Source organism: Anser anser (genome assembly GCF_964211835.1).
Source record: "Anser anser genome assembly, chromosome: 1".
In the NCBI taxonomy this organism is placed as follows: domain Eukaryota; kingdom Metazoa; phylum Chordata; class Aves; order Anseriformes; family Anatidae; genus Anser; species Anser anser.
The window spans coordinates 55,911,446-55,938,390 of record NC_139720.1 but is presented as its reverse complement, the minus strand read 5'-3'; the positions used below and the strand labels follow the sequence as shown (position 1 = coordinate 55,938,390).

The 26,945-nt window shown below is 50.0% G+C and overlaps 2 protein-coding genes across 5 annotated transcripts; both read right to left on the bottom strand.

Annotated features, from left to right (window-relative positions):
- Nucleotides 1–436: 436 nt before the first annotated feature.
- SSTR3 (somatostatin receptor 3) lies at nucleotides 437–5,769 on the bottom strand. Of its 3 annotated transcripts, none has more exons than XM_083848195.1 (3): nucleotides 5,215–5,769; nucleotides 3,350–3,562; nucleotides 437–2,593 (listed from the first exon to the last, which is right to left on the bottom strand). In XM_083848195.1, the coding sequence occupies exon 3, from the start codon at nucleotides 2,536–2,538 to the stop codon at nucleotides 1,333–1,335; it is 1,206 nt and encodes a 401-aa protein (XP_083704321.1). In that variant the 5' UTR covers nucleotides 2,539–2,593; nucleotides 3,350–3,562; nucleotides 5,215–5,769; the 3' UTR covers nucleotides 437–1,332. The 3 variants fall into 3 exon arrangements, with proteins under 3 accessions (XP_083704321.1, XP_083704322.1, XP_083704323.1); XM_083848196.1 differs by having other exon boundaries at nucleotides 3,350–3,554; nucleotides 5,215–5,532; XM_083848197.1 differs by having other exon boundaries at nucleotides 3,350–3,440; nucleotides 5,215–5,506.
- Nucleotides 5,770–8,395: 2,626 nt separating this feature from the next.
- Nucleotides 8,396–17,827, bottom strand: RAC2 (Rac family small GTPase 2). Of its 2 annotated transcripts, none has more exons than XM_083848174.1 (7): nucleotides 17,613–17,827; nucleotides 14,744–14,815; nucleotides 13,000–13,117; nucleotides 11,484–11,546; nucleotides 10,782–10,941; nucleotides 9,381–9,515; nucleotides 8,396–8,650 (listed from the first exon to the last, which is right to left on the bottom strand). In XM_083848174.1, the coding sequence occupies exons 1-6, from the start codon at nucleotides 17,645–17,647 to the stop codon at nucleotides 9,385–9,387; spliced, it is 579 nt and encodes a 192-aa protein (XP_083704300.1). In that variant the 5' UTR covers nucleotides 17,648–17,827; the 3' UTR covers nucleotides 8,396–8,650; nucleotides 9,381–9,384. The 2 variants fall into 2 exon arrangements, with proteins under 2 accessions (XP_083704300.1, XP_083704301.1); XM_083848175.1 differs by lacking the exon at nucleotides 8,396–8,650 and adding an exon at nucleotides 8,792–8,928 and having other exon boundaries at nucleotides 17,613–17,820.
- Nucleotides 17,828–26,945: the final 9,118 nt, after the last annotated feature.

The window sequence follows — 26,945 nt, the reverse complement described above, 5'->3', positions numbered from 1 at the left end:
AACAGCTTCCCTCCAACAATGTGCACAGAAGCAAGCTCTCCCCCAGCACTCACAGCGACACACGTCCTCTCACACTCTTACACAGCTAGTCACACGCACACACACATTGCCATATATACTTGCATACTTTCACACACAGCCACCTTCCTGCACACACAGACACCTCATTTCTTCTCCATCCAGAGCCAAATACCCTCTCATTTCCCACAAGAACAATCACTTTGTAGTATTTCCCAGACTCCTGCAACCATAAATCTCACACACTGGAGATCTCCCAAGACCCCTCTGTTCCCTGCCCCCTTTCTGTACTGATACGTGCTTTGATATCCTGTACCAGTCAAACATTCCTCCGTACAGAGATCAGAGACACTGTGTATTCCCCGGAGAGCCAAATCTATATCATCCCCCCTCCTCTTAACACACAGAGTGGTTCTGCTCAGTTGGCCTTTAAGTCCAAAGGCTTTTTGTTTATTTACAGACAGGCAGAGGGAGAGGAAAAGGGAAAGGGTGCTTCAGTTTGTAATAAACCTTGCCTCCAACCCATGCCTCGCTGGCTTCTTTTCTACCCTTCTTACATCATCCACCAGGGTGCAGAGTCACCAGGAAAACCTGAGGTTTGCAGAGTTCAGGAAAGAAACATCCCATTTGCTGTCCCAGGTAATTCTCATCAGCCTGCCCAGAGTCCATGAGAACCCTAGGAAGAAAGAGCAGGATTTGAGTAGTCAGAGTGGTCTCCAGCCAGGACCAGTGCAGGAGCATAAGCTGTCCCTAAGACTTGCTGGAGAGCTAGAGAAGGGTCAGCCATTCATACAACTGGCTGGCGTGTCTTAGCTGCAGAGAGTTTTCCTTCCTGTTCTTCCTTCAGGGCAAATTGCTTCTCGTGTTCGTAAGGAAGATAACCGAGGCACTGTGATGCCTATTACAGATCTTCAAAGGCACAAGTCACATATACCTATCTGAAGACTTCCTTGAAGTGCCTGATGCATGGTAGCTGATGTCCTTCACAGCTCAAGGTGGTCAAAGGTTGGATCATGCAGCGAAGGGCTGACCTTGCTCTCTCCGTACTGCCAGTGCCCATCACCTCTGCAGCTCTCCCTGGACCCAGCCCCTCCTTTACCTGGTACCGCACAGACCTCAGGTGTCCCTTCCAAAGCCAAGTGCAATGCTTTGTTTTTTCCACAAGCTCATGGAGCCCTCTTCATCCTTAAGCATAATCTTGACCTTTAATATTCCCTTGTATTGACCTTTTCCATTGTGTTTGAGGTGGAATAGCACAGAGGGTGAAGGGGATCCCACATCTCAATGTCTCTTTCCCCTGCACCGTCCCTTTCATCATAAATAACTGACATGCAGCTTGTTGCTCTTCTCAGAGCCCACAGGCTGCTCAGGGAGTGGTTTTTGCTCATTGCTCTCTCCTGCCCCACGGCATAGTGGTCGTTCCTTCCTGTCATTACCATTCTGGGCAATCTTGCTGATCTCTCCCTCTTCCCCTTCATCATCAGTCTTCTCTGGCGGACATGCTGGCACTTCCTGGCTCTGGACTCGGCGGGATGGCCTGAAGATGGCCCTTCGGAAGCCCTGCTTGAAGCGGTAGGAGAGGAAACCATAGATGATAGGATTGGCACAGCTGTTGGCATACGGCAGCACCACCACGAGGAAGTAGACACCGAAGAGGGATGGCTCCTCTGGCAGTGGGCAAACAACATTGATTATGTTGAGGACGTAGAATGGAAGCCAGCAGAGGACGAAGACGGCCACGACAGCCACCACCATGCGAGTCACTCTGCGCTCTGAAAGCTTGTGCTTGGAGGACAGAGCCCTCACCCGCCTGCCGGAGGAGCGGACCTTCACGACGATAAGGAGATAGCAGAGACAAATCACCAGCAGCGGCCCGAAGAAGCCCAGGGTGGCAGTATAGACGATGAAGCCAGCTCTCCACACCGAGGCAGGTTCTGGCCACTGGATGTGGCACGTGCTCATCCCTAAGGGGACGTCTGAGAAGACCACCACGGGTAGCACCACTATGGATGACAACATCCACACGGTCGCACTCACGGCCTTGGCTACCCGTGCCGTCCGCCATTTGGAGGACTTCCCGGGGTGGACCACAGCCAGGTAGCGGTCAACGCTCATCACCGTCAGGCAGAAGATGCTGGTGAACTGGTTGATAGCATCCACAGCCATCACCAGGCGGCACATGAAGGACCCAAACGGCCAGTAGGACAGGGCATTTTGTGCAGCCAGGAACGGCAGGCCCAGCATGAAGAGCTCATCGGCTAGGGCCAGGTTCAGGATGTAGACGTTGGTCACTGATTCGCTCACCGAGTGCCGCAAGACCACGTAAATGACCAGGGAATTCCCAACCAGCCCCACCACACAGACAATGAGGTAGACCAGGGGGATGAGGACACCGCTGAAAACCACACCGGGGCTGGCGGTGGTGGAGCTGTTGGGGGTGGCGAAGCCTGCCCAGCTACCAGAGGCATTCCCCTCCTCTGACACTGCCGGCGTGGGGAGGCTGAAAGCAGAAGTGTCCATAGCAGAGGCAGGGCAGAGGGCGAGGGGAGGTCTCCCTGCTGGATCAGTCAGCAACCTGCATGTGAGAGAAGGAGAAGAAAGGGTATTTACACTGGGGATATGACAGCTGACCAAGCCACAGATAAAATCTCCGCACTAACAGTCTGTGAGTGTGGACAGGTGTGGGAAGTCGAGGTGGGTTTGCGGATGCTGGCAGCCATGGGAGCATGTGGGACAAAAACGATCCCATCCAGGCCTGGGTGGCCCAGTGGGCATGGAGGGATAAACAGGGACATGGCTCAATGTGTGCCAGTGGATCTTCTCCTCTAGGGAAAGATCCTCAGGGGAAGAACCTTGCAATGGGTTTGGAACAGGGAGAGTCGCTCTTTTGTGTCACGCTAGTTTGAAAGTAAAGGAAGAGCTAGATTATTCTGGGTACTCCAAGAGGGATCGGTCCATTTCTCTCTCTTGTCTTTCTCTCATTTTCTCTCTCTCTCTCTTTCTGCACCCTGCAACACACTGCTAATGGAAGAGGCTCTGCCTGCCCCAGCTGTTCACAACACCAAAGCAGTGTCCCAGCCCTCCTAATGTGGGTTGCCCAATTGCCCGTCACATCAGGGTTTGGCATGGAAACAGCACTCTCAGCTCACTCAGAGAGAGCTTTGAGCAAACAAGCTCTCAGCTCTCCACCAGCTCTCTGCTGACACTGGGTGAGAAGTTGCAGGGAGAGAAGAGACAGATAAGGGAACGACGTGCCTTCTGTCTTTAGTCAAGGCTCCAGACATGTAACAGTGCCCAGCATATACTCCAGACCAGAGACACCCTGGCATACCTTAGGCAGGGGAGACGTGTGATGCTTTCCCGATCACTCCAGCTTTGGTGAATTTTTCTGGACTGGCAGGGTCACCGTCTTGATGCACCAGCTCCTTGGAAATGACGATGACTTGGTGGAAGAGTACAGGGACCCTGAGGCTCACTTTTACACATCCTGACAGATCTCTTAGGGCCCTGAAGCTCCTTTGTTCTTGAAATGAAACCTGGGGATCTCAAAGGGAAGGACTCCCAATATTAACGACTTTTAGGAGGCTAGAAACACTCCAGAAACTTTTCTCAAAGACAGCATTTTACAGAGCATCCCAACATTGTTCACACATGTCTTGATAGTACAGCTTTTTGTCTTTTTTGTTGATGTCATTCAGCTTCTGGAAACCTCAGGGGAGACCTGAGTTTTGGATGGATTCCTTGAATATCAGATAGGCAAACCCAACAGACTCCACAAAAGTACCAAATCTAATGCTGAAAGAACCTCATCTGACAGGTCCCACAAAAAGACAACTGGGCAACTGTATCTTAAGATCATTCCTATTGGCTATTACATAAACATTTCCTGCTATACTTAAATGGGCTTTGAAGGACTGGAATTTTTTAGGATTTTTTTGCATGTTCCTTGGGCTGTGAAGCACTGTCTTAATGGAAGAGCTTCTCTTGGGGTCCTGCAGTACTGTGTTGTTTTTTCCACTGCTGTTCCAGTGACGCATGTGCCCATTAGCTCTTGTTGCAAAGGGGATAGCAGTGGCTGCTCTAGGGAGAAACATCCCTGTGACAGGTGGCAGAGACCAGAACAAAGTGTTCATAAAAAGATGATCCTCTAAAATGCGAGGACATCGTTAGGAACCCCTGTGGGTGTTCCTCCTTCATGCACAGGAATTTCCAAAAAGATATTTGGAGAAGAGCCCCATGGATGTCAAATATGGATAAGGACACTCATGCTGGGGTGAAAAGCATATGGGGAAGTGTCTGGGGTCTAGACCTCAAAACTGGTTGCTCAGGCTGTTGTTTAGCAATACATTAAAGCCAGCTTCAGAGGTCCAAAAGCCCTACCAAAAATGCTAAAGCATACAGCACAAAACACAAATTCTCTACAATCTTGTTCTTCTGCTCAAACAGCTATGGTGGAGAAACTTTGTCTTTTAGCAGGCATGGTCTGTCTGCACCCCTCTAACTTTGTCGAGTACCATCTACCAGCTCAAGCTTCACAGCAGATATTCTGGCTAGTTTTAAAGAACAACCACAGGACATCAGTGCCTCATTTGGGTCGGATCCACGCTGCTGGCTGCTTTGGCAGCACCCACGTAGGTAGAAAGTGGTGAGGAAAATTGGCCTCAGACTGAAAGTGTGCATCTGCTTGGGGTCTGTCCCTAGTGATGTGAACAGCACCTGTTGCAAGAGGCTTGGGATCTCCTAACAGGTGCTGCCAGAATGCTCCTGGCCCATACAGCTGGAGAGCAGGCGTGGGCAGAGAGGTAGGGAGGGGCAGGGAATTGGTGCCACTGATTTTTTTAGGGATAAAAATATGTATTTTTTTTTCTATATTTCTGCATTGATTGGGAGGAGGAGGGGGATACTAAAACCTGATTGCAAAACAGGACAAAAAGCTGTGAGAGACCACTGAGCCCAGAAACTTGCAAGCCCCTTGCCACCCTCCACTCCTGCCCACCTTTTTTCCCGTGGTCCCATCCCAGCTCAGGACGGCCGCTGCCTCCCTGCAGGGCTGAGCAAAATGGTGTGGACCAGGCTGTGCTGGCAGAGCAGGGGGGGTCAGCAGGCTTCTTCTCTGGGACTCGGAGTTAACTTCTGCGTGGACTCACGCCCGCGGGAGACAGCTGGGAAGAGCGGGCAGAGCCGCCGGGTACTTACGTGTCGTTGGGATGCATGTTTTCCTCTGCTTCACCGGGGAGAATCCGTGTCATAGTTTTCCCCTTCCCCTTGCTTTCTTAAAAGCAACTGAGCAAAGCAGTCCCAGGAGGGAGCAAGTCCTAAAATGTCCCATCAGCAGAGACGCACGTCCTCCTTCCTGGGCCTGCCCATCGCCCCTCTCTGACTGCTGCGGGACTTCGCCTCCTCAGCCCCAGGACCCACTCATGGGGGGGACGTGGCCGTGAAGGGATGCCAGACCCCTCATCCCCACACTGATGGCTCAGCGGACCCCAGTGTGCCCCCCGGTCCCCTGTCCATCTGCAGGAGAGGGGGGCTCAGCGGCCGGGGGTGGCAGATGGAGAGGGGTGGCAGCTGCTGGGGGACGGATCCTGGCGACCAATGGGCGCCAGGCGCAGGAGCAGCGGCAGGAGAATGAGAATGAAAGGATGAGCGATAGGGCATGGGAAGAGGGAGAAAGGGAGGGGAGCGACCGGGATGGAGAGAGGAAGGGGGGAGAGAGATACAGGAGGGAAGCGAGGGGAGAGCGCAGGGAAGGGGGTGGGAGACGGCAGGAGCGGTGATGGAGGAGCGGGGTGGGAGGAGGAGGGAGCCGAGGGGAGTGGAGGGGAGATGAAGGGAGAAAGGGATGCTGAGAGCAGCTGTGTGGTGGGAGAGTGGTGTGGCAGGGGGGGATTCAGCCCCGCCAGGGCCTCCTCAGCGAGGGGTGATGGTGATGCAAAGCGCTCTGCAAATGCCCCCCTCCCCGGGAGCTCCCTGCTCCCAGCATCTTGCAGGCAGGAGCGGTGCTGCGCGGAGCTGCAGGCTGACAGCAAAGCCTTCTGGCTGGCAAGATGCTCGGAAGCAGGGGTGGTGTTCAGCACACAGATCCTGCTGCCCTCTGCTCTGCCCCTCGAGCACCTCCAGCGGGGGGCAGATGGGCAAATAGGGGGCTGCCTGTCTCAGCTTTCTCCCTCCCCTGGCTCCCTGCAGAATCTCATGTCTTTTACACCTTCTTTGGGGAAAAAAAAAAATTAAAAAAGAAAAAAAAACTACATAGCCCCAAACTCACCCATCAATTTTCATCTGTGCTGCAAGGGGTGGACCCAGAAGAAATGGGGCAGGGCAAGAAATTCAGCTCATTTGTAACTGGACTTCTCCAGGAAGGAAATTAGGATTTCCCCATCCCACTCCCTGCTCTGAGTGCTTCCCTATACTCCTCACCCCTTCCCTACCCTGCAGCCTACCGCGATGACTCCTTGTACTGTGCAGTCACCCAGCTCTTGGCATTTGGCACTGCTGTTCTGAGCATTTGAGCTCCTAGGGCCAATTCCAGCCTCAACAGAAGCAGTGAGCATCTCTGTTAGACGAACATAGCCATGGGCTAAAATGGGCTTCCATAACTGCTGGTGCAATTTGATGTCCAGCCAGTGTTGCTCGAAGGTGAACAGGTGAATGCAGGTTAGAAAACTGTCAGGACACCTTCTGCTGAGGTCCTGGCCACATATTGTCTGGAGCCACAGGAGAGATGAGGCCTCACTGGGGAAGAAATGGCATGGGCAGCACCCAGTGGTTGTCTTTGTCATGGCAGGGCTGTGTCCACCGCACCACGCAGAGAGCCCAAGGGCTCGTGCCTGGAAACAGCCGCTCAACAGCAGAGGTCTGCCCACGCCAGCTACCCTTTGTAGGACCTGTTAGCATACGCACAGTCACAGGACCACAACTTCCATTTCTCCAGCTTGCTTCCTCAATGCCTGGAGTCCTTCCCCATTCTCAGCCTCAGGCAGCTCCACCGGTGGTTGTGAAAGCTGCTTGAGCTGTGTTGGAAGGGGAGCTCAGCTCGTGCCCCTCCACAGATGCACCGATTTTGTTTCATGCATATGAGCCTCTCCTTTCTCTGCATTGCTGCGTGTGACAGGGGACAGGGCATTGAACACACTGAGGAGGTAAAAGCTTTGCAACTGGAGGAGGAATAACAACTTGCTGTGAATTCAGTGGTTTGAGTGATGTTTGCAATGTTTTAGAGAAGCTGGGTCCCAGTCACAAGGGCTTTCTGTCCCTTGCCCACCCACAGGTACGTACCCTCACCTCAGACTTGTGCTCCTCTGGAGCAGTGCTGGCACAATTTGCATCTGTGGGGCTTGGGAAATTTGTCTGGCAGCTCATGTGCAATGCAGGCATTTGTGGAACTCGCTGCAGCAGGATGTCCTCCAGGGTTGCTTTGCAGACACCAGCGGATAGTGTCTCCTATCACTGAACTGCTGTAGGCAGATCCAGCCATGCATTGCGCTTGCACAAGTGTCCCCAGCAGCAGGGTACTTCGGGGGCTGCGCTGTGGTGGGTTGATGCCGACACAACCCACGCCACCCCTCGGTGCAGGACGCAGCCTGGGAAGCTCAGCGGCAGCGCTGCAGCGAGGAGAGGCGAGCTGGCTCAACTCCACGGCTTCCCCGTGCCCTCCTAGGACTGCAGGATTTTGCAGTGCCAATCATTTCACCCGGAGCCCTCCTCCCACCTGCGAGCGGTGGCGGTGGCAGCCACCCTGTAGCACTTCTGACTCTCGAGTCCCTGCAATGCATCAGCAAGGCAGGTGCTCACAGCTGCCAGATCCATCGTACCGCTGGGACCACTCTCTCCGGCTTAATTTTAGTGACTCGGAGGCAATTTGTCTGGACTGGTGACTCATTCCTCTCTCGCGCTTTTTTCTTTTTTTTTTTTTTCCCCTTCCCTCCCCCTTCCTGTTCTCGCTCTGCCTGTGCCTGGCAGCGTGAGCAAGTGCGGGTACTGATATGACCGCCTATGACGCCAGCTCCGGAGTGTTCGTGCAGAAATGTTTTGGTGGAAGGGTTTCCCCAGCACCCTGCAGGGACAGCCACCACACAGAGCAGTCCAAGTAAGGGTGTCCCCTCCCTAAGCTTGCAGAAGAGGCAAAGCTTTGCTAGGGGAGGAGAAAACTTTTTCAAGTGAACATGTGGAGCCCGAGAAGGGCAAAAGCCATGGTGCAATTGCCCTGCTGCCTTTGTGTGGCACCATGTTTGCAATTCCTGGGCACCCCAGAACCAAGCTCAGAGTGGTACCACCTGGGTATCCCCTTCCAAAGGATGGTTATGGTTAGCGGGTGCCTCCAAATGTTGCTCACTGCCGTCCCACTGTCCCCCGAGCTGCGACACACCAGAGGCATGGCAAGGACGTACGGTCTTTTTATTGTGTCCTACTTGCTACGTTGTGACTTCAGGGGGGTGATGAGGAAGGGAAGGGGCAGCCGGGGTGTGGGGCAGTTGTGCAAACGGTCAAACCAGTGCTACAGACCCACGACAGTCTTTCAAGCCAGCAGAAGTGAGAAGCGCAGTGACTGCTGGAAGGTACTGAGCTCCGGGATGGTGGAGTCATCGCTTTCCTGCATGTTGGGCACAGCCTGGCATCAGGACGGGGCTGGGATCTGCAGCCAAAACAAGGACAGGCCTTGTGAGACCCGCTCAGCTGTTCTCCTGCTCTCCCTCCCTTGGCCCCAGTGGTGGTAGGAGAAGGAAGGGGGCCAGGCCCCTGGATGGAAAGCTCTCGCTCTTCTCTCTCCTCAGGCTCTGGCCAAAGCTTTGTCTCCTTGAGTTGAAGGAGAAGGACAGGAAGGGACAATATGAGGAATAAAGGAGTCCTGGGGGTGCAGCTGCTGCTTGCCAATGCGAAGCCGTACAGAACATCCCCTGAGGTGAGCAGGCTCTGGTAAGAGGAAGGGCCATTTAGGCAATTTACCATGAATAAGGAACAGCTTTTTTTTTTTTTTCTTTTTTTTTTTCTTCCTTGTTTATAGGCAAAGGCTGCAGCTTTGCATAGCTCACAGCTAGCCATGCCCAGGGCAGTTTGGATGCTGTTCCCTCAGTGGCAGAAGGTGACAGACAGTCCTTTTCTGTGAGGGCAGGGGTAGGAAATCCTGGGCCTCCCTGCACCCAGAGATTGGGGCAAACCTGCGCATGGGCAGGAAGGAAGAAGTGGACAAGGGGCCCATGTTCTCCATCCCACCATGTCCTGTCCTGTCCCGAAGCATGACTTCTGTTTCCCTCTTGTTCTCTGAGGGTCACCCATCCCACCAGGCACAGCAGGTCCTAAGCATCTGGGTCCATGAGCAGGAAAGGGCCGCTGGTATCCTCCCCAGAGATCCCTCTCACACTTACTCTCCTAGAGGAGGCTGCACGCTCGTTTCTTTGTCCGAGTGGGCTGTGGACAGAGGACTGCTCGGATGGCCTCATCAAACACCGTCTTGAGGCCGCGCTGCGTCAATGCCGAGCATTCGAGGTATTTCACGGAGTCTGTTGGGAGGAAAGCAGGTGCCGTAATGAGGAGGAAGAAGATTGGGGTAGGCAGTGGGGGTATCTGGGAGTTTGCTGTGAAGGGTCCTGACTCAGAAGAGAACCAGTGCAGGAGGAGGAGGAATACCACAGGTCGCTGTCAAGCCGAGAGAGATGCACGTGCCTGCGTCAGTGAACATTTCTGGCTCCGATCACCTCACAGCCACAGCACCCTCCTCCCTCAGTGCCTGTTTTGCAGACAAGGTCCCGAGGCACATGCCTGAACAACACTTGAATCTCATCTTGAGACAAGACCTCAAGTCTCCACAGGCTTCAAGTGTCATTCAGACTGCCTGGCCTCAAGCACCTTCGGTGGCATCTTAAACCACATAGCACCTCCTTTTTGGGACTCTGGGCTCCAGAACTGTCAGAGATCTCACGCAAGGCACTTGGCTCTTGCCCAAACTGAGTAGATAGGTCTTGTGTGACCAAATCCATTAAGCATTGGCAGAAAACACTTCACTCACTCAGGCACTAGTGACTTCAGGGCAAATCTTTCCAGCTGTACAAGACCAGGGCTTGCCTACTCCCCAGTCCTGTAGTCAAAGCAGAGCCATCGCATGAGGCTGGCTATGATATCCTGGTTGGCCACCCTCTCCTCTAAACTCCCACTTGAAAACTCCTCCCTCAAACTGTGTTTCTCTCCCTTTCTGCTCTCTCTGCCTGCTGTGTCTGAGGGGTTACCAGGCACAGGCATTGGTGCGTGTCCCAGAAAGCAGGAGGGGGCTGACATCCAGAGATGGGGTGAGATACATGTAGTATGTGGGGTTGCATGCATAAACCCTGCTTATCAGAGGCAGGAACAGGAAGCTGCAGTTGCAGCTCTTCCTGAGAGATGTTAGAAAACTCAGTCTTCCGCCTATTTCCGGAAGGTCTCTGCCCACAGAGCAGCTGTGGCTTTCACAGAAAAGTATTGGCCCAGATAGAAACAGCAGAGTAAACGGAGAGCAGAGCATGCAAGTGTGTATGTAGGCACTTGCATATGTGTACTGCATGTGTGTGGAGGGTGGCAGCCAGAGAGGGGCAGAAGACAGAGGTTTGAGGTGCTGAGGTTTCGTCAAGGAGCAGATCTCCTTCCTGAGCCTCCCGAAGTGCATTTTGCCCTTCATGTGTCTCCCAGTTTCCCTCAGAAATATCTCTAAGGAAGCCGCATTAGGTTGAGGGGAAGCCTTTATCTTCTGCCTCTCTCCTTTCAGTAGGCCCAAGATGTTGCCTGCAAGCACATACCGATTTCCTTGGCCAGGGCAAGACCCTGAGGATACGTAATGGGGGATAGCTTCTTCTCCTTCAGCTTCTCAATGGTGTCCTTGTCATCACGAAGATCCAGCTTTGTGCCCACAAGTATGATGGGAGTGCTAGGGCAGTGGTGCCGCACCTCAGGAAACCACTAGCGAGGGAGCAAAATGGCAGAGATGAGAGACTAAACCACACGTATTCACATGCATGGGGAAACAAAGAGGCACCCCTGAAAGAAATCCAGCAAGATAGCTGACACCCTGTCCTTCCCCACTGCCCTTCCATCCAGTGTTGGACCCTACAGCCTGGCCCAGACCAGCCTCTTTCCAGGTCCACAGACATAATCCTTCACATGGAGCTCAAAGCATGAATTGAGTCCCTCAGGCACTGAAACATCAGAGCAGGGGAATAGTGAGGGGTGAAAGGAGAGGCAGTGCTGAGCACAGTCTACTAAGCAAAAGCACAAACTGTTTGCCATCAGTCACAGCTCCCTGAAACCCAAGGAGAAACTTGAAAGGTGTAGGAAGGAAATACTACGTTTTAATTCCTTCTGACTGACACACAAAAAAAGGACATTACCTCTCTACGTCTAGACATCGCATTAGCAGTCTCCACCCACAGTCACTCTCTTTGCAAGACCAACACCAAGCTCACCCTCCACAACCCCTGAAGGACCAGGATACACCGTCTCACCTTAGCACGGACGTTTTCATAAGATGCTGGGCTGACAAGGGAAAAGCAGATCAGGAAAACATCCTGTAGACATACAACCATGGTGCAGAGTTAGGATGAGCACATGGGATTGCTATACAGGAGGCAGGGAAGGGACAGCAAAACTGAGTGGGCACCAAAGAGGGTCATGCTGGGGAAAGCTGTCTCTCACTAACACAGTCCAGACTGCTGCTGATTGTCTCTAGAGGAGAGAAGAATATTTGCTCCCCTGACTCATGGTAACCATAGCCACCGCTATCAGAAGAGCCAAAATGTTAACTACAAGGATGGGGTTTTTGTGGTAGGCACACTCATCCTCATGGGAAACGGTCTGACAGTGTCCTGTTCATTTCTCATAGAAAGCCAGATAGTTTTCAGAACAGAAAAATTTTGCCTGCTGCTGAGACAAAACTGCATTCAACCCCAACAGTGCACATTCAGGAGGCAAATGAGGCAGAGGATGTTATCCACATAAGCACTTTTCCTAGGCATGGCAGAAGTTAGGCTTCTATTAGAAACAAAACAAAGCCAAACCCCTAAGCCAAACCCTTCAGGGTTATATTTCTTCTATCCAACTTCAGCTATCTTAAACAAGAGTGTCAGGCCCAACATCGCCATACTTCTACAGCCACCAGGGGCTCAGAAAAACTTTCCCTACCTGTGCTTGGCACGTGTCCCATAGTGGGTGCAAACACGTTGTTGAGAAATATGCATGTTGAGAAATATGCACTGACTGCAGAAGGAGCCTAGGCAAGCAGCTTATATCAGGCATCTGACTTTCAGGTGGCTGAACCTAGCTGAAACAAACTGTGCCCTCAATTCCTAGTCCTTTTGGCTGCAATGGCAACCTTCAGACCAATGCCTGAGGCAGCAGGGTCTTTCTGCACTTGCTAAGAGACTGCTTGGAACAATATCTTTCAGGGGAGGTGACCTTGAAATCCTAAAATCACTCTGACACTGTGGTGAAAAACTGGTGAACACGGTGTCTGATAAGAACCATCCATTTGTTCTGTTAGAGGCTTGGGCTGAGTTGAGGCACCAGTGGATCAAATACATGTGTCCACACACCTGGTTTCTTGTAAAGGTCAGAGGCCAGCATAGGGGTTCATAGGAATGTGGAAAGCTCCTGCCTCAGCTCCAAAATTCCCTGAGCCACTTGGGCTTCATAAGAAGGGCATTTTTTCACCAGAGCTGTGTAAGGCATCTAACCCCACCTTGAAATCAGTGTCAGGTGGACTCAAAAGTATCTTTGAGGATCTGTTTTCTTGCTGAGTTATCCCAGTAATGACATTTAGATGAAGGCTCCAAAACTCCCATAAATGCCTTTTACCTTTAGGGTTTCCAGGCACTGTGTATCAACATAAATATTCTCAGAAAAGGGCAGAAAGAGAAGGGAACAAACCCGTCACTGCTGTACGGCAAATGCTGATTTTCAAGCAGGGAAAGGAAATATATCTGAAAGAGGAACAAGGGAGGAGGAGCATGGAATGTGACCCACCGTCTGTGGGTAAGAAAGAGGCCTCAGCCTGTCATAATCCTCTTGTCCGGCAGTATCCCATAGTCCCAGATTTACAGGCTTGCTGTCAACCATCACATTGGCGGAATAGTTATCGAACCTGAAATGCAGAGACATACGCCATGGATCAAAAACTAGAAAAGGGAGCTCCTCCTGTGGGGCAAAAAACTCACTGTGTGCACCCCAGGGCAAAGCATAGTGATTCCTCTTCTCAGCTCACATGGCTGATGCTGTTTTCCTGTGAACCTCTACCTGACAGAATTTCCACTCAACATCAGCCTCCTCCCCATCACCCAGCTGTCCTCAACAGGTGCCTGGCTGCAGCTCCACCTTCTCCATCTTGCACGCTGATCAATAAACTTGTGAGTTTCCTGCTTATCTCCTCGATGTCCTTCCCACAACCATTCCCGCTCTAGCCAAGTCCCCGTGCTTTTCATTTGTGCTCTAAACCATGGATTTATCCTTGAGAGTGGGGAAGAACAACACGTCTCTGTAACTGTCCCAAATCCCTGCACTCCTCAACACCTCTGCTAGAGCAGAGGTCAATATACCCAGGTGTGCTCCCTTCCTCTTTGAAAGCATAAAATGAAATATTTGAGAATAGCTGTCAGGATTGCATGCTTGGGAAAAAAGACATATTGCCAAAAATGTTTTTTACATCCACAGAGGTGTTTTGCCCTGGGTTCTCAGAAAATTTTCTTTCCTGTTCTTTTTGCTATATCTTTTCATAAGCTTCATGGAGAAAAACAGATAGTAAGGAACAAATGCAAAGACCTTTTGAATGTGCTCATGGCACACACTGCCATTGTAAGATAAGCCATACTGCCCAGTGGCGTAAAATGGCCTCCATTCCCCATCTCCAGCCACAAGTCTCAGGCATAAAGAGAAATGGTCTGTGGCCCACTAAACGCACGTCCACTTCATGGCCACCTGCCAGGAAGGGATGATGTCCTTGCAAAAATGAGATTGAGGTGAGATGTGTTCTTGTTGTCGCGGTTATTATTGCAGCCTCTGTTGCAAACTGGTCTGGAAAAAAAAAGTGAGGCTCTGAGGTTTTCCTGCACCTGAACTGGCAGTGTGACACACTCTTTCTCCCTCCTCAGGGAGTGTGTAGTCATACTCCACACCCCAGCGGTAAGGTACGAGTATGCATGGTGTGTATCTCCAAACATATCCCACGTGATGCGGGGAGACAAATGCATCTGACCACTCAGCCAAAGGCAGCCCTAAGCTTGCTACGTATTCCACACATCTGCTGAATTGCACAGTTCTTCTGCTCTGGCATTTATCTGAATCCTGTACTCTTACCACCAGGGTTATCATGGCCTGCTCCAATAACATTACCTTGAACAATGAAGGTGTGTGGACCCCTGTCCAGGCAGTCACCTTCTCCTGGGTCTGGTCCCATTTTTGTAGCCTATTGCCTGACTGGTTCGCCTAGCAAGACTCCACCTGCTACTTGTAAACTTAGCAGGCAGGTAGACCCTTGGGTTGGTTTATGTTTCCCAAATATCCCATTTATACTAGGGTTTTATAAGGCCATTGTGCTGAAACGTGAATGACAGCCCAGAAGTGCAGAGACACCTTCGTTGGTTTGGCAGCTCTTCCTCTGCTGGCCTGGAAATTGCAACCCTGCCTTCAGAGTGCAGAACAGGGCTTTCTGCACCGCTCTGCACCCTGCTTTCCCACCTCCCACCCACCCCAGGACTGCGGATGTGTCACTCACACAGTGGGGATGTATTCTCCTGGGAAGGCATTGGTGGTGTAGCTGATAAGGAGGCAGGTTTTCCCCACAGCTCTGGAAGAGAAAGAAAAAACATAGCAGGGAATAATGGTAGTGCCATCAGTCTTGCTAGGGTGAGATGAGGATGGGGAAATCCTTCCATGCCTCGAAGTTAGCCCTGTTAGAAAACCCCTGAAAGGAAAAACACATTCACAGGATCTGACAATGTGTAGCCATAGGACAGACAACTGGTAGGAAGGAAGACAGGATGTCACCCAGAGCTGGTTGTTGACTTTAAGCACGAAGGCTTGTTTTTATGGTTTGGTACAGAGATCACTCAGCCAAAATGCATCCACTCCTGGGGGTGAGACCATTTTCCAGAGCGTGCACAGTGCTGCACACCCATAGCCAGGATATACACGTAGTGACTTGGTGCAGGAGTGTCAGAGCTAAGGCAGTCTGTAGCCTTGCCTGTCTGCACTATCCACGGGCTGCTGCAAGCTGCAACATCACCCACACCAGAAGCCACCAGCAGCCAGCAAGGTGCCTCTCCTTGTGGTTGCCTGCGGTGTTTCTGCGCATGTAGCTCGTGCTTCCTCTCTCCTCAGCCTCCCCCACCCACATGCTGCAGCAGGGTAGAGAGCAAATAAGATGGGGTAGCAGCACAGCCCAGGCTGGGTGAGAGCACTGGTGTGACAGAGAAGGGAAATGGGCAGTCAGTCAAGGGGAGGAGGTGTCATGGGCAAGGCGAAGCCTGTGGTGAGGCATAAAAAAAGTAGAGGGAAATTCCAAGAAGATAAAGCAGCCAGGGCAGGTATGGGAAGAAGAATCCTTTTCCTGCTGAGCTGTCATTTCTCAGGTCTGTGTGGCCTGGGAAAGCCTGGCCAGGCTTCAGTTTCAGCATGTGCAAAGTGGAAGTGGGAAGAGCAACCTCCATCCTCAGCCTGTGACCACAGCTGCAGGATCAAGGAGATGCCTTTTCTGGGGGAAGAGCCCAAGTCCTTCTGGTGGAGTCACTCCTGCTGGCCATGCCCTGACTCTTTTTTCCTCCCTCTGCCACCTCCCTTTCGGAGCTCCTCCTCTCCGAGTTCCCTCTTTCCCCAGCTCCCCTGCTTTCCTCTTGTTATAGAGATATTGAAGGAGTGAAGGAAGTGAAGGAGGCTTCCTGAAACTGTGTAGGGAATGGCTCAGGAGATCTATGGGTTTGGGGGGTGTGAGTTAGTGATGGAAGGGAGAACAGTTCTGAATTAGTCTGATTGAACCAAGAGGAATATGAAGAGTCAGTGAAGGGGTGAAGGTTATGGCAAAGCTATTGGGAGATGTGGGGTTAGTGATCTGTACACCTGCAGGTTCCTGGGACTGAATTCAGGGAGCGCTAAGAGGTTGATGGTATGTGATGGAGAGGCCTATGGGGCCAGAACAGCTATGGGAGAACATGAGGGGTTTTAGTTAAGTGATGACAGAAGGTCCTGTGGTCAGTAAGGCTGGTCTGTGGCAGGGTGACAGGGTTGGTATGGCTGGGAGGGAGGTGAAGGGAGGTGAAATGAGACCTCAGAGCGATGGGGGATGACTGGACTTCTGTGTTGCAAGATGGAGGGTGGAGAGGTGCAGCGTGCAGATAAACAAAATGATGGGGTAGATGACAGATTTAGGAGGGGTTGAAGTGAGAGGGTCTGAGAGCAGGACACGTAGTGGGGTTCGCCTTGTTATGAGGGAATGGTGCCTTGAGGGGTGGTTACAAGAGTTGTGGCAATGGGTGAAGGGGAAGCCGGGGGTTAACAAGGCAATGGTTAAATGCCTGGTGGCCTTATTCATTCAGTTCTAGCTTGCAACTTTCAGGGGACTTTGCTGAGAGATAACGATGTTTCTGTGGGGCTGTCTCCTTCCTCCTCCTTTCTCCCTTTGCCCTGTCCCCTTCCCCCAGCCCCTGAAAATATGTCTGACATTTATTGTTATGTTTAAAGACTTCTTCCTCCCCGGGGTAGTTTTGAAGGAGGAAGTGACTGTGGGGAGCAGGGCTGCTGCAAATGTCTTTTCATCTGTTACCTGATAGCTGCCCCAGATAACAGTCTGGCCAGCTCCTAGCTGGGAAATGAATTAACTGACTCCGTGCCAAATGTCCTGCCCACCTGCTGGGCTCTGCTCCCCTCATCCACTCATCCCACAGGGCAGGGGGACCGCAGACGTGGTCCCCCACACCTCCCTTCTTCTCCCCCGAGATCGAGCCATTTCCAAGGACCACAGGATGTGGGCAGAGCCGCCACAGTGCTGTGAAGGCCAGGTCGGGCTGCCTCCCCCTCCCAAAGGGGTACACACCTTTGCCCACCTCAGTGCAAGCACCTCCTCCTCCTGGTGCCCAGAGAAACCCCTTGCCAAACGTTCTCCCCGACACCCTGAGGCGGAGACAACGCGTCGAGAAAAGCTGAACACACAGACACTAGAGATCAGGACCACAGTGCCCTGTCCTCTCCCAGCCCCGGTGAGCAGATGGCTTTCAAGGAGCCATTTCCCTGTAGGAGAGCACTCGCACCTCTCAGGTTTTCAATCTGACTCCTGCCTACAGGTTGAGCCTGGCAGCGATGCCACCACCTCCCGTGTGTGGGCCAGATCTGCCAGGCCCGCGAAGGACAGCCCCACTTTCCATGCCCGTTTGCAGATGCCCTTCAAAATGTCCTCTCCTCCACCCTCCCCCAGCCTCCTCAGAGGTAAGTTCCTCACCCTGGTGAAGGAACAGAGAGTGAGAAAGGCAACGCAAGGCTGCGAGAGGTCAGCAGCAAGCCTGGGGAAGTCTCACCAGGCAGTGACCTTCTTCCTCGCCCCTTGCCACCACCCCTTCCTCCCTGCACCCACAGAAAAAGAAGGGGGTACGTACCCATCTCCCACCACGACACACTTGATGGCTTGCATGTCCCTGGGCCCGTGGCAGAGGACAGTGCCTGGGGCAAAGGAAAGTCAGGCCAAGGCAAACAGCGGGGAGACACGGGCAAATGTGAGTATCAGACCTTGAGCTGAGGCGAGTGGCAGGTTGCAGGGAGGGAGGAAATGGAAGAGGGAACTTTACTCAATCGCCCTCTGGTCCCTCCTCCCCTCCCACCGCCGCTCTGCAGCCCAGGCCGTTAGCTGAAGGCGGGGCGTGCATGACTTTGTGGTTTGGGAGATTATTGCTGTCATTTTTTTCACCCCGCGTGTCTCAACCCACTCCCTTCCTGCCCCATCCCAGCGGACAGCTGGGGGCACCAAACTGCTTTTACATGGGAGCCAAACAAAGCTTAGAGAGGGGTGAGACTGGAGGGGTGGACTTCCCCCTCCCTCCTTCATCATCCAGACTTTGGAGGAGGTGTAAACAGGGAAGGAGGTCTGCAATGGGAGCTGGGGGGGAATGAAGAGCTGGGGCAATGAGGATTTCTCAGGTCTTCCCAGAATCTGTGAGTGTCAACAACAAAATGTCATGAGGAATAATAATTTCTGGGAAGGCTGAACAAGGAACTTAAGTGGCCTCTGGGAAGCAGCAGCCACCCCACAGCTGCTCTGTCCCACAACTCCTGTGGCGATAAGGTCCTGTCGCACCTCCCCACCTGCCCCCAGATTACTAGTACAAAGAAGTATTGGCTCTGTCTACGTGTTCACCATGAAGTGGAGCAAACACATCAGAGGATGCAATGAATATTCTCTCTTCTGCTGCTACTATAAAAGCCAAGACTGGTGGAACAGAGAAGTTCATGTAAGCCAATTTCTCCTTACCAACCCTCCCTGCAACTTCTGTGCAAAAGCAGCCAATGAGAGCTGCTGCTAAACCTCCTTCATCTTGTGCTCAGATAAAAGAGTTTAAAGCTAAGCAATAAGGAGAGGCAAAGCCTGAAGAAAGAAGAGACATGGAGCAGAAAGGTGGCTCTGATCATTCTAGGAGGCTCTAGTCCTTCCTTTTGCCCCTGAAAACGAAGGTCTGTAAGCTTCTCCTTCCTTCTCCCTTGCAATGCTAAGCCTGGAAAAGAGCACGTGTCTATATGCCTCTGTGCCCCACAAACTGATGAGCGGATGGGCAGGAGACGCGCTTTAGAGAAGAAGGGATATGGTGACACAGAATTAATTAGAATTTCCAATTTTGTCAGGAAGTCAACATTAAGTTGGGATGTTCCTGAAGGAAGGGATGCCGAGGGAAAGTGCTTTTTTCAAAGGTTGGTGACCTTTGTGCTGAAGCAGCCATGGGAGGCTGTTGGAACTGACCTGCTCGGGAGGACAGCTCTCCCATCCGTCACACAGTGCTGGCTGCAACCCAAAAACATTTAACCGTGGAAAGTTTCCAAGTCTTGCGGCTATTTCAGAAGCACAAAACTGCCAGCTGTACTAGGTGTTCCCTCAGTGGGTGGTAGGGAAGGGGGGGGAAAGGAAACCCACTGACTCCTTTGCAAGAGCAGGAACAGGCTGTGGAAATGAGGGGAATACAGGTCAGAGAAGGATAGAAGAGAATCACAAAGGTTGCTATCAGGAAACTAGCAGTAGGAGCTGGAAAGGGCAGGCAGGTGCAGAAATATAGTGGGCCAGGAGGTAGGGACTCTGTCAGGTTAGAAGGCAGGTATACCTGGTTCTAAAGAATGATACTGGTGGATGAAAAAAAATTACCCAATATTTAGAGCTTGAATCAGGACAGGGATTCTCAAATGAAGCCCTGCTGGTAGAGCTAGTAGTGTATCCCATCCTAACCCCAGATTCTTGCCCAGCAAGTGTCAAGGTAGGTGTGCAGGCTGTAGAAAAAGGACTGTAGCTAGCCTGCAAAACCAGCAAAATGTGAAGTGCAACCCTTGCGCAGTTTGTTGGCACACGGGGCACAGTTGTCTGAGAGAAATTCTGAGCTTGACATCAGTCCATTTGTCAAAAAGGTTTGGAAAGCTGTGACACATCTCAGTTGGAAAGTTTTGGGACGTCTGATGGCAATTTGCTCCCTGGGCAACTGGACACACTGGGAACTCTCTGTGGCAGATGTCTGGGTGAAAACTGAGGTCTCTGGGATCCTGAGGGTCCTGGGAGCTGGGGACCCTAGGGATTCAGGGAGCTCTAGGTTGGGCAGACAGCCTGGGACAGAAAACAAATTCTTTCCTGTGCATTTTTGAAACTGCATTTGGAATCACCTTATCCAGAAGAACATTTTTGTTTACAACAGAGCTTTTCTCTGAAGGTTTCAAATAACCCCAAGGTGCTTGGGTAGATGTAGGGTGGGAAGAACAGAAAGTGGACACCTGGGGTGGGAAGGATGGGGGCTAAAGAGAAAAGGCATGGAAAGAGATGGAGAATATATTGAGTGCTACCTGGGACAGAGTGACCTGCTGACTGCCAGCGTGTGCTTTTGTCCTTGAAGTCCTGCACGGGGACCTGTGGGATTGGCAGCGTGGAATGGAGAGGGTAAGAAGAAGACGTGTTAAAAGCAGTCAAGGAGGAGGGACTGCTGATACTCACACCCAGGTGAGCCCCATTTCATGGACGCTGTAGTTCTGTGTGGCCAAAAATGAGCAGTGAAAGTCCTGGTAAAATGGTGTATCTCCATCCCCCTCCTGAGCAAATCACTTTTGAAAGACAATTGCCTGTTACTGCAATAGATAGCCAGTTTTCTTCCAAGTCGGAGATCTGTGCTCTGAATCTAAATGCATCTGTCCTCTGCCAATAGCTACGTAGAGGAACAATAGGGTTTTACATAAAGGTTTTTAAGGGTTTTCTTTCTATCATATTTAAATTATTAAAAATGGGATATTACATTCAAATAGTATGCCTTATAACAGCTCTGAGAACAACTAGTACCTGCTACATTGAAACCTATAAATTGTGCATGCTGAAGGAAAGGGAAGGAAACTGCAGGAAATAGCCCTGTAACCCTTAAGTGAGCACATACAGAGCTGCTGCTGCTGCTTTGATGTGCTCTTACACCACCAAGAGGTGCTCTTGACATGAGTTTCCCTCTGCATATGCAGTGGGGTTGAGGGAAGGCAGGCACCCCTCTGGGGTTTCTTGTTCCCTTTGCTGAGTTTGAGGAAGACATTATGGGAAAGAATTGCTCAGTGGGATGATTCTGCTCTGAGACACTTCCAGGGCTCTGGGTGTGCACAGCACCCATGTGGGATGGTGGGCAAGGGAGATGCGTAACATTAGCACTTTACCCCCAGAAAAATGCAAAGGAAAGAGGAATTTGGATCATTCCACCTCTCCCCCTTTTCCTGTGGTGTTCTATTCTCTCGGTGAGGACACGACAAGGATCAGGGGCCTCTTTCAGAGCTGTTTGTGCTTCCCAGCCCTGCACGAGAGGGCAGAAGCTGAGCAGGAGGCTTGTGCTTCAGCACAGAAGGAATGGCAGGGAAATCCTTCCCTGGGGGGAACATGGGTCTCATTTCTTTGCATACACAGGGCATGGCCTCAGCAGGTATTCTTATTACCCTGGGCCCTGATATAATTATTTTATGTGACCTATTGCTCAGGCAACTCTGTGTGGCCAAGAGATGTTTTCTGTGTGTGCTGGGCCTCCACCAAGGAAGATGTTAGCTTGCTTCAGCCTGGCTGAGCTGCAAACTGTCCCTCTTGCTATATTCCCCTTTTGCCTCTTCCCACTTCCCCATTCACACAGCTTCATACCATCTGTCTCCCGCTTTTAGTTCTTTCTTTGCTTCTGCTCTTCTCCAAAGCTCCCACCCCTCCCTTTTGCTGCCCCCCTCTCCCCTCACTTCTGTGGTTTCCCACTAACTGCCATGTTTCTTTGAGAGCCTGCCCTGAATTCAGAGCTCAGATCATAAGCGGAACAGGGCGATGCATCTCAGGCCATGATGCTCTTTCTGATATGGCCATACCAGGGGTTCTCTATCCTAAATTTACCCCGTCAAGCAAAAGTTGATAAAAAACTGAAGTTTCCAATCCAGTCGCACTGAACACAAACTGCCTACATTTATGACATAACTCAAAAGTAACTCAAGCTCAGAAGTAACTCAACTTGCAAATGGTGTTTATTTAGTCTTGGACCTGTCATGTTCGTGGGCTTTCCCAAAGACCAGCCCTACTGAAGCTAGGGGGCAGCTGGTCCATACATTTTATTGTGGAAGCTGGTCTGTCTTCTGGCTGTGACCACTCTCAGCTTTGCTGGTTTGGGGCAAAATAGTTGGTCCACTGCCAACCTCTTTTCTGGAGCACTGAGAGGGGTTCCATTCCTTCATCTCTTCTCCATTGTGTGCCTGGGTAAGCAGAAGACCTTTAAGGATCAAGGTCCTTGTGAGGGCTGATTCGTACTTGCACTTCCCTCACTTGAGAAGTTGTTTGCAGACTCCTAAATCACACTGAATTTTTTATGGCTTGGCCTTATCTGCTTCTCTGTATTTTTGCATGTCCCTGGTGATTCTGATATCAGTTTCCATTCTTACAGACACTTTGTTTTCAGCTGGTGACAGCCTCCACATCACTGATACTACTGTTACTTAATGCTGATAAATATAGATCAATATCTGACCGAGCATCTTTTCTCACTAGTTGCTCACGTGGTTCAATGGAATTTTTCACCTGTCTATTGTTGTGGGGAGGTAACAGAGACTAGAGTAGAGGTGTAAATTCTAATTTAGTGTCAAATGCTTGACTTAGATCTCTTGCGTGCTAGCAGTCTTCATGCTTTATCAGTTGTTAGATAAACTGTTTTGTAAAACCAGATCTAATATGTCTTTTCATGGTAAGCTGTAGAATCTTCTAGGAAAGCTGCATGAGGGAAGTGAAAAGAGCTGTTCAGAGTACTAAGGAGGTCTATAGCTACTCTTTTACAAGACTAATATTTCCTGAACTACAAAAATAAAATCTTCCACTTGACTTCTACATTTCTGCAAAGGCGTAAAGCCTTAAGATTGCTGCACATCTGAATACAAGAAAATATACTTCTGGCTCATCATTGAAGTTTATCGGACACCAAGCAAACCTCCTGTAATCTTTATAACATTTTATTTCCTTTTCTTTCCCCCCCATGGCCTTTTATAATCACCATCTTTCTAACTCAAAAATAAATTAATTCTAGTTTGTTGAACTAGTAAAAGCATTTGAGAACAGCCTATTTCGGGTACTCTGCAATAGTAACTTTACTTTCTGCCTTCACGTTTCCATCCTGAGTTATTGCTCTGGCTGTCAGTCTTTGTTGCTTCTTGCAATTATTCTATTTGTTATATGAAAAACTGTGTTTTTGTCTTTTCTCTAGTGCTGCTTTACCTTGGATCACCTACTGAAGAGGCTATTGAAGTTGTACAAACCTGTACTTTGTCCCTCTGTGCATGGTTGTTGTAATAGTTGACATTGTCAGCACAGAAAAATATACAGCATTGGCATTGTCACTCTTTTTATCCCCTTGAAAGCAGTAGGAATTATTTGTATTACATAATTATTTTAAGCTTATATCAATAGTCTGCCTAATGTAACAGGCCTGATGAGATGAGAACTGCTGGTCCAGCTGGGATGCCCCATTACAAACTCTCCCACCTCTTGCCTGCACAGCCCCAGCCTGATATAACCATGGCTGGAAAGGATGTGCACTGGCAGTAGCAATTACTGGATCTAGCCCCAGTCTGCTATCAAAAGTGCTAATTTCCAGGGATTTGTCTCTTCTTCTCCCTGTTCTCAGCAGCTCAGGAGAAGAACTGCTTCTCATGTGGGCTGGTAGGTGTGAAAAGTGGTAGGAGAGGACAAAAAGGGCCAAATCCCAACCCAACCCAAGACATATCCGACCTGTCCCAGTCCCCTTAACTTGATACTAAGTAGGCCCCACAATACCCCCCTTGCCTCCCAGTCTTGTTCCCTCATTGACACCTCTTCTTGCTTGGCTAAGAAAACTTTGTACCTCTGGGTCAGGCCTATCTTTGAGCAAGGAGTCACCAGTCCCATCTCTATTCTTTGCCTTGTTAAAATAATCTCTGCTGCCTGGAAAATGTTCGTTGGTTCTTCCTCTAGTCTCCTGTTTTTCCAGGAAGTGCATTACTTGATGAGAAATGCCCTTGATGTGATCTGGGCTACTCTTTTCGCAGATGTTGCAGTAGTCATCATAGTGGTTTTCTTCGAATGTATAGGCCACATACACTAGATTTCTCTAGGAGAAATATGCCAGAATCAGTGCCCAATGTAAAAGCTGATGCCCTGAATGTATCTTCCAGCATAAACTGATTTTTGCTGCATGTCATATTTTCCTTGCTTAGTCTGTATGTGAGCCAGGCTGCATCTATGCTGACCTTACTGACAACACCAGTGGGAGAACCCACGTACTCTGAGCCACTGGCTATGGCATAGCTCTGACCACACAGTAAAACATTTAATTCTCATCTCCCCTAGGATCCATTTGATGTTTCTATAGCCCTGGGGTAAAGCTAAGTTTTATCACATGCTTACTGTCTTGCTTGTTTGTTTGCTTACTTGCTTCCTTCCTCCCTTCTTCGTCTCTCTCACTCTTTCTCTTTTTGTTTTTTCCCTTTGTCTGCCCACTCTTTTTTCACTTGAAATAATGAAAGGCTTGTGTTGTAGCTCTTTCATGGTATTTTCATGCCACGAGCACAGAAGATGTGTTACATACTTAAGGGCATTTCCAGATGCATTGCTGGTTGTGATAGCGTTACTAACCACGTGCGTTCACCACAAATCTCTATTGTCGGTCTGGGGTGCTCAAGCTTGTTAACTTATCATTTGGGTCTAGGATTCCTAAAGAGAAGAACCACTTGTTTGCTCCAGGGTAAGCCTGGAACCATATCAGTTTGTGTGCCATGTGAAAGGGTGAGGGAATAAGGGCATGGAGGGGGAGATATAATTACCCTGCACTTTGGAAAGAGTGGGAGATGCTCTAGGCTTACTATAGTCACATGATCCTGTCTTGCTTCTTGTGCTCCCTCATGAGAAACATCTCTTGCAGGTGTTTCATTACTACATGGAATAAAATTATGCAGTTTTCTAATGGTATATACCCTAGTCAGACTCCTCTAGCTGATATAAGTGAAAGCATTTAAAGTGTATCAAGGACAATCGCTGTTAAAAATAAAGCTACCAAAATTAGCTGAATGAAAATAGTAGCAGTCAGCATTGAACTAAAGAGAAGAGAAGAGAAGAGAAGAGAAGAGAAGAGAAGAGAAGAGAAGAGAAGAGAAGAGAAGAGAAGAGAAGAGAAAAGAAGAGAAGAGAAGAGAAGAGAAGAGAAGAGAAGAGAAGAGAAGAGAAGAGAAGAGAAGAGAAGAGAAGAGAAGAGAAGAGTTGAGTTCAGTTGGAAAGAACCTTCAAAGATTATCAAGTCCAACTGCCTGACCACTTCAGGACTAACCAAAAGTTAAAACATATTACTAAGGGCATTATCCAAAATCCTCTTGAACACTGTCAGGCATGGGGCACCAACCACCTTGCTAGGAAGCCTGTTCTAGCATTTGATCACCTGCATGGTAAATAAATTTTTCCTAATAACCAGTCTGAACCTCTCCCAGTGCAGCTTTATGTCATTCTGTCGTGTTCTGTTGTTGGTGACCAGAAGAGATGGGTACCTCCCTCTCCATTTTCCCTCTTTGGGAAGTTGCAGAGGGTAATGAGGTCACCTCTCAGCCTCCTCTTCTCGAAACCAGGCAAACCAAGTGCCCTCAGCATTTCCTCACAGAACATGTCTTCCAGCCCTTTTACAAGCTTTGTTGCCCTCCTCTGGACTCTTCCAAGTACCTTAACAACCTTTTTGTATTGTGGAGCCCAGAATTAGTAGGCAAGGTCCCAGAATAGGGCAGTCAGGGATTCCAAACAGGAGACAGGCAAAGATGTGGAAGAAAGAAGCATGAAGGAGCTAAGAGAGGAAGCACATATGGATTAGAGACACAGGTACAGGCTTTGCATTGGTCTCCGTTGGAGTGGCTAGGAGTATTTCTGCAGTGTACAGCGACATCCATTTTAGTGTTTGCAGGGTGTTTGTGGTTTGACCTGCCTAGAGACACATGTATTGGAACAGCTCTGATCAAGCTGTCTATATATATCATCTACCCTTGAGGCAGGCAAATCAGGTCTTCCAAAGAAGTGCCTTAAGCTAGTAAGTCTGGTTGATGTCAGCTGAAACATCTGCTGAAACATCTTTTTTTTTTTTATGGAAAACAGTGATGGTGGTACTGGAGGTGATATGCTGGACCCATCCCCAGTGCAGGAACTGGGACACTGGGCTGGGCTGTGTGCTAGTGAATTCTCCTCTGATGTGGCCCAAAATCTCAAGACAGATAAAAAAATCTCAAGGGTGGGCTCTTGGCAAGCTGTGATCCAAAGGCAAGCTTCTGATAAACTTTAAAAACAGAAATTGTGCATGCTGAAGGTCAGGGCAGACATGGGTATGATGATTTGAAATCAGTTTGCATAATAAAGCTTTCTCTCTTCTTCCTTTTATCCCTCCCAAATTAGCTTCTAGATTCTTCTCTAAAACTATTGACCCTGAATATGGAAAGTAAGTGGTGAATGTTTGCCACTAACTCTTCCTAACAATCACAGGTTATTTGTAGCTTCGCCTCCAGCTGCCTGCGTGGAGCCATCCTGAATTTCTGCCACCTCTTGACACAATGCCTTCAAGGCTGCGATATCTCCTGCTTTTGTTTGGAAGTTCATTAGAGCACTTTTCCTTTGCTGTCCTGCTCAAGGCCTGCTGTGAGTACAGCAACAGCTGGGGATGCTAAGAATGTAGAGTGCTCCAGAGGCAAATATTCACACATGGACAGGAGCTGTCCCTCAACAGCTTCAGTCCTGCTAGAGGAAGCAAGAGTCCTGCCTGGGCATTACATCTGGTTTGATTTTTACCTTGACCTATTTATTCATCAATTCTTCTGGCTCTGGCATGGTGCTCTCTTGCGCACTTCTCCTTTTTTTTTTTTCCCCACATTGCCAATGTCAGAGATCAACCACGGAAAGCAAGAATGACAGTGTACATGGTAACCAAATACAACTAACTCAAGGGGAAGTGAGGGGAACACAGCTTTCTGGAACTGTGTGTACGTGTATGTGTGGGAGGGACTGGGGGAATGGAACGTTTCTCCTGTCTCACAGATGAAGAGAGAACCACAGGTTCCCTCTAAAAACATTTTAACCCAGCTTTTCCATCAGCAGGAGTATCACTAAACCTGAGAGAGGACTTCTTTCCTCCTTGGTTCAGTTTGTTAATGGAAGAAGGAGCAAGACCTACAGTACACATCACATAGTGGGGGGTGAGGGAGGGAAA

Bases quoted from the DNA above. Each gene is read 5' to 3' on its own strand.
- SSTR3 (XM_083848195.1), bottom strand. From the start codon at position 2,538: ATGGACACTTCTGCTTTCAGCCTCCCCACGCCGGCAGTGTCAGAGGAG.
- RAC2 (XM_083848174.1), bottom strand. From the start codon at position 17,647: ATGCAAGCCATCAAGTGTGTCGTGGTGGGAGATGG. The intron at 11,547-12,999 runs GTGGGTCACATT...GTATGTCTACAG, and splicing joins CTCTTTCTTACCCACAGACG to GATGTTTTCCTGATCTGCTT. The intron at 10,942-11,483 runs GTGAGACGGTGT...CTCCCTCGCTAG, and splicing joins ATGAAAACGTCCGTGCTAAG to TGGTTTCCTGAGGTGCGGCA.